Source organism: Curcuma longa, unplaced genomic scaffold (genome assembly GCF_044706935.1).
Source record: "Curcuma longa cultivar G26 ecotype Majalengka, Jawa Barat unplaced genomic scaffold, ITB_CL_G26_1.1 contig_20762, whole genome shotgun sequence".
Lineage (NCBI taxonomy): Eukaryota > Viridiplantae > Streptophyta > Magnoliopsida > Zingiberales > Zingiberaceae > Curcuma > Curcuma longa.
Window position 1 is genome coordinate 75,552 of NW_027431474.1, and position 6,383 is coordinate 81,934.

The 6,383-nt window shown below is 43.5% G+C and overlaps 1 protein-coding gene and 1 pseudogene across 1 annotated transcript; both read left to right on the top strand.

Moving 5' to 3' along the window:
• The first annotated feature begins 1,834 nt into the window (after nucleotides 1-1,834).
• LOC141817504 (uncharacterized) lies at nucleotides 1,835-3,280 on the top strand. Its single transcript, XM_074705146.1, has 3 exons — nucleotides 1,835-2,256; nucleotides 2,332-2,457; nucleotides 2,539-3,280. Exons 1-3 carry the CDS (start codon nucleotides 1,967-1,969, stop codon nucleotides 3,278-3,280), a joined length of 1,158 nt encoding a protein of 385 aa, XP_074561247.1. The 5' UTR covers nucleotides 1,835-1,966.
• A 981-nt stretch (nucleotides 3,281-4,261) lies between these two features.
• Nucleotides 4,262-5,194, top strand: LOC141817505 (uncharacterized; annotated as a pseudogene).
• The last annotated feature ends 1,189 nt before the right edge of the window (nucleotides 5,195-6,383 follow it).

Consider the following 6,383-nt stretch of genomic DNA (forward strand, 5'->3'; position numbering starts at 1 on the left):
TGGCACAGGCAAAGTCTTCTAAGTCCAGAGCTGACTATTTGCCCTAAACCCTAAATTCCTCTTCTTCAATAGGAAGAAAAACCAAGGAAGTTTCTTGTTGCCTTTTGCTGAAAAAAATGAGACTTGTGTAAGGAATTCTCAAACCATGCTTTCATATTTGTTCTCTTCCTCCCAACTTCCTTAGTTTTGATCTTGCACCAAGAGACCTGAAAATTATACACAGAAATGAACAAACTAAGACTCAACCACATGCAATTCAAAGTATTTTGTAGGACAAAGTCATTTAATTGACTATTATAACAATGATGTAGTATAGTAGTCAATTAATTGGTTGTTATACTATTGTAATAAAATTTTAGGAGGTATAGAATAGTTGTTGTAACAGGTGATATAAAACTATTTTTGACATGAAACACCTTTTTAATTTTGTTTTTTTAAAAGCATCCTTTTAAGAAAAAAAATGATAAAAAAGGTAGTTTCTGCCAATCTTAGAGGGTCCGGACAGTCGCACGAAATTTTCCACGACTATCAGAGGTAAATCAAGGAAGCGCATTGATTACGATCGTAGATGTCCAACATCCTTTGATTGCGTTCGTCATTTGGAAGAAAATTTTTACAAATATGTTGTAATTGGGGATCGAACTGTGAGGTAACCAACTCACTTATTCGAATATCTTCATTGCACTCCCGGATGTCCTTTTAGGGGAGTGGCTTTGATAATCTGTGCATGCATGTATGACGTATGCATGACGTAGAAACGTCATGATCCTGATACTGACCTTGACCTAGCAATAGCAACGGGGCAGATTCAGAATTTTAAAATTAGGAAGTCGTAGACTAAATGACCTAAATAATTATTATCGAATTATACGACATTAAGAATTCGAAAATCTCCAATTAAACAAGATGAAATTTTTAAAAAATATTCAAATACATTTGAAAATTCGTTCAATATTTCAAATCGATGTAAAGTTCCTATATACCTCCAAAGATACAATAAATATCATTTATTGATATCAAAATTATATAAATCAATTTAAAAATTATTCACCCTCAAATAACCTTTGAATTTCGAGTTAGGGTTGGAATTGAGCTCAAAATTTCTTAAAAATCACCATCCCAACCCAAGTCCTAGTCTCCCAAGTTGCATGGTGGTCGATGACCGCGAACAAGTTCATGTGCAGCTTCGATGCGAAATAAGAGTCGATGGCTCGTCTCAAGGTCGCGATATTATTTCAAAATTATGATCATAGACTTTTTGAATATTAATCAATTATGAATTTCGATGATTGATAGCAACACAATCAAGTAGCGGCAAGGATTCTAGAATAAATTGGGGAGGTTTGGTTGGAGAATAGTCCATGTGTAAATCCGCACTTGCCTCTAAGACAAGAAATCTATTCCCATGCCCACGACTCTTTCCGGACAAGAAGAGATGCTCAATAGATTAATCAAATATTTATGATTTAAGTCTTAGTTACGGATACATTGTAAAATATTTTCTTCTAGTGAAATAAAAATTTTAAAATATTGACAATTGAGTGAGAAATTATTTATGCTTTTAAATTTATTTGTGGACAAATTAGGAGAAGGTACATTTTTAAAAATTAATTAAATCTGTATTGCATTAAAAACAAAAAGTCAAAGACAAGAAATTTATTCGCATGCCCACGACTTTCTAGATAAGAAGACTGAAGAAAAGTTCTCGGCCCAAGTCTGAAAGTCTTCCTTCCTTCCTTCGTTCATCCATCTCGTCTCTGCTCTGCTCCGTGGTCATCAGTCAGATTTGAAGTCAATCTTGCAGAATTCTCTGCATTAGCATTTTCATTGGAGATTTGTCGTTGAATTTGTTCGCCAATATAACTGCTTCCATGTCCCCAATCTTCCGGCGGACTTTTCCGGCCAGACCACCGTCGAGCAGTGCTGTTCTTGATCAGACATGTCTCACTAGCCTTGAGTTCCTGCTATGGACCGAATCCTCACCCAGATCCTCGACGCCTGCCGGCAGGCTCAGGACCTCAACCGCGCGATCAGCCTCTCTGCCGTCGCGCTCGACCCCCGCTACCTCCTCGCCTCTTGCGAAGAGCTCGCCGCCGCCTTCCACCAGGCCGTCGCCGCGCTCCGCCCACGGGTGCTCCTGTTCGAGTCGCCCCGAGAGGAGGAGCAGGTGGTGCAGCAGGGCGGCGCCGGGCCTAGTTTGTTACTCTACCCCTTACGCCGGGAGTCGCCGTCGGAGCGACGACCGTCGAAGAAGAGGTTTGTGGATTTCATTTGATCAATGCGGTGAACTTCCATGATCGTCCCGTAAATTGACTCGATCGTGGTTTCCAGGAAGGAGGGGGCGGTGACGAGGACGGTGCCGGCGGTGAGGATCGGCGACGCCGACGTTCCTCCGGACGACGGGTACACTTGGAGGAAGTACGGCCAAAAGGACATTCACAATTCCAAATTCCCGAGGTTCTTTTTTTCTTCTTCTTCTTCTTCGATCGCACTGCAAAATTCGGTTCTTGAAAGCTTGAATCGATCGATTAATGGCAGGAGCTACTATCGGTGCACCCACAAGAGCTTCTTCGGCTGCGAGGCGAAGAAGCAAGTGCAAAGGCTCGATGACGACCCCTCCACCTTCAAGGTCACCTACCGCGGGGACCACACCTGCCAAACATCCACCATGCCGCTCCTCATCCCCGCCATCACCGTCGATGTCGAGAACAGAGGCCCTGGCGACGGCGAGGGCCCTTCGGTCCAGTTCCACCTCCAAGCCATGGCGGGGCCGTCGTCGTCGCAACCGCAATTTCAAAGTTGGCTGGGCGGCCAGAACAGAGGCCCCGGCGACGGCGAAGGCCCTTCGGCCCAGTTCCAGCTCGAAACCATGGCGGGCCCGTCATCGTCGCAACCGCAATTTCAAAGTTGGCTGGGCGGCGAGAACAGAGGCCCCGGCGACGGCGAGGACCCTTCGGCGCAATTGCACCTCCAAACCATGGTGGGGATGTCGTCATCACAACCGCAAGTCCACAGTTGGCTGGGCGAGCAAAACAGAGCCCCCGGCGGCAGCGAGGGCCCTTCGGCCCAGTTGCAGCTCCAAGCCATGGCGGTGACGTCGTCGTCGTCGCAGCCGCAGAGCCAAAGTTGGCTGGGTGGCGTTGGCAGCGGGCATGCAGCGGCGGCAGGGCAGGAGAGCGACAGAAACGTGGATGTCTCGGTGGCGGAGCTCGCCGGCGCCATGTTTAATAATCCGGGAAGCAGCATGGACGCCATCTTCTCGCCGAAGAGAGGAGATTAATGGAGTAAACCACCGAAATAAAGGTTGAATTTGAGTAGAATTGATTTAAAATTGGCAATTAGAGTTAATTCTCCTCAAATTGATCTTGTAAAAAACGCCCTCAAAATTCTTTCATATTGTCTTGTGTAGAATTTGAATTGAGGAATCTGTCGGATTGATAGTTTATCCATCTATTTTAAGATAGATTCGAATGGATTGATCCATCTAGATTTGCGACTAACGTGAATCGGCTCATGACAGATTTGAATTGAAACGCAGGTTGAAAATTTTTATTTTTAAAAAAAATAAAAATAAAAATAAAAAATTTAATAGATTAATAAATTTAATTCATCTAAATCGTAAATTAAATTTAAAAATTTTAAGATTCGCTTAAATTATAATTTAAAATTTTAATACTTTTTATATATTTTTTTAAAACTCGTGTGTTAACTCGTCTAACTCATAACCCATCTTAGGTTGGATTAGATTGAAAATTTTTCAACTCGTCAAGTTGATGGATTGATCTGTCCCGCTATATGATGAATTTCTAATAGATCAGTCCATTTAACAGTTCTATAGGAAGACAAATTATTATTATTAATATTTAAAAAAGTACTTATTTCCTTGTTCATTGAGAGTAAATTTTTTATAAAAAAATATTTAAGTAGTATTTCAGCATACTTTTCATATCAAAAATAACTTTATTATATATTATTATAACAACTACTACGTCATCACCATCATCACTGATACAACTTAAAACCTCTACTAGTAATTACAAATTATTAAAATAAATTAGTTTTACTTGATCAAAGCAATTACAAATTTTTTAAATTTAATTGAAATTACTTTAAGTAATTTTTTTTTGAAGTTTGAATAATTTTATCTAAATTAATAAAAAGTATTTTAGTATAATATTATACTCGATTATAGTGACTATAATTGTAGTTATTTACCTTCGGACATTGTGCAATCATTCATGGAATCTCTAAAATAAGAATGATGAGGACGGTCCCGGCGGTGAGGATCGGCGACGCCGACGTCCCTCCGGACGAGTGACGACGGGTACACTTGGAGGAAGTACGGCCAAAAGGACATTCACAATTCCAAATTCCCGAGGTTCTTTTCTTCTTCTTCTTCGATCGCATTGCAAAATTCGGTTCTTTAAAGCTTGAATCGATCGATTAATGGCAGGAGCTACTACCGGTGCACCCACAAGAGCTTCTTCGGCTGCGAGGCGAAGAAGCAAGTGCAGAGGCTCGACGACGACTCCTCCACCTTCAAGGTCACCTACCGCGGGGACCACACCTGCCAAACATCCACCATGTCGCTCCTCATCCCCGCCATCACCGTCGACGTCAAGAACAGAGGCCCCCGCGACGGCGAGGGCCCTTCGGTCCAGTTCCACCTCCAAGCCATGGCGGGGTAGTCGTCGTCGCAACCGCAATTTCAAAGTTGGCTTAGCGGCGAGAACAGAGGCTCCGGCGACGGCGAAGGCCCTTCGGCTCAGTTCCAACTCGAAGCCATGGCAGGCCCGTCGTCGTCGCAACCGCAATTTCATAGTTGGCTGGGCGGCGAGAACAGAGGCCCGGCGACGGCGAGGACCCTTCGGCGCAGTTGCACCTCCAAACCATGGCGGGGACGTCGTCATTACAACCGCAAGTCCACAGTTGGCTAGGCGGCGGAAACAGAGCCCCCAGCGACGACGAGGACCCCTCGACCCAGTTGCATCTCCAAGCCATGGCGGGGGCGTCGTCATCGCAGCCGCAGATCCAGAGTTGGCTGGGCGGCGTTGGCAACGGACATGCAGCGGCGACGGGGCAGGACAGTGGCAGAGATGTGGATGTCTCGGTGGCGGAGCTCGCCGGCGCCATGTTTAATAATCCGGGAAGCAGCATGGACGACATCTTCTGGGGTGAGCAAAAATTCGATTAAACCGAATAAATCGATCAAATCGAACCGAATTTTTTAATTCGGTTCGGTTATTTCGGAAGTTCAATTATTTAAAAAAAATCAGTTAATTCAGTTCGGTTTCATTTTTAAAATTTTTTATTCGGTTAAACCGAATAAACCGAATTAATTAAATTAGAAAAATAATTTATTAATTTTAAATAAATAAATTTATAAATTCCTAATTCATTAGTAAAATTTTTATAATATTTAAAAAAATTCGATTAATTCAGTTAATTCGGTCGAAAACCGAATTAACCGATAAAATATCGATTCAGTTTATTTGGTTTTTATTGGAAAATTCGGTCAGTTCGATTGGTTAAAAAAAAAATCAGTTTATTTGGTTTTTGATTAATTCGATTCGGTTTTAACCGAATACTCACCTCGATCGAAGAGAGGAGATTATGTTGGGTCAAAAGGATGTCCGTATCTCCACAATGACATGATATTGTCCACTTTGGGCCTAAGCCCTCATGGTTTTTGCTCTTGGGCTCTACCCAAAAGGCCTCATTCCAATGGAGATACTTTTCATCCTTTTAAACTCATGATCTTTCCCATGTGTTTTAGATGTAGGACTATGTTTGCACCCTTGCAACCCAACAATCCCCCCCTCAAACAAAGGACCACTGGAAGCTCCCCTACCATTTCTCATGGTCCGGCTGCCATTTCTCATGGTCCGGCTGTCATGTCCCTCATGGTCCGGCTGCTATGTCCCTCATGGTTCGAGCCTCCCCCACTTCCTTTGTTTTCCCCGAGGGTCCCCACATGGTTAGATCTAGATCATGGCTCATCCGGCGGTTAGTTGCCATTTCTCATGGTCCGGCTGCCATGTCCCTCATGGTCCGGCTGCTATGTCCCTCATGGTTCGAGCCTCCCCCACTTCCTTTGTTTTCCCCGAGGGTCCCCACATGGTTAGATCTAGATCATGGCTCATCCGGCGGTTAGTTCGGTGAAGAGCGGCCTCGCTCTAATACCAATTGTTGGGTCAAAAGGATGTCTGTATCTCCACAATGGCATGATATTGTCCACTTTGGACCTAAGCCCTCATGGTTTTTGCTCTTGGGTTCTACCCAAAAGGTCTCATTCCAATGGAGATACTTTTCATCCTTTTAAACCCATGATCTTTCCCATGTGTTTTAGATGTGGGACTATGTTTGCACCCTTGCAACCCAAC

What these genes read in the sequence shown, in the direction of transcription:
- LOC141817504 (XM_074705146.1), top strand. Translation starts at nt 1,967, where the DNA reads ATGGACCGAATCCTCACCCAGATCCTCGACGCCTGCCGGCAGGCTCAG. An exon ending in CGACGACCGTCGAAGAAGAG is followed by an intron (nt 2,257 to 2,331) that starts GTTTGTGGATTT and finishes CGTGGTTTCCAG; the next exon opens with GAAGGAGGGGGCGGTGACGA. An exon ending in CACAATTCCAAATTCCCGAG is followed by an intron (nt 2,458 to 2,538) that starts GTTCTTTTTTTC and finishes GATTAATGGCAG; the next exon opens with GAGCTACTATCGGTGCACCC.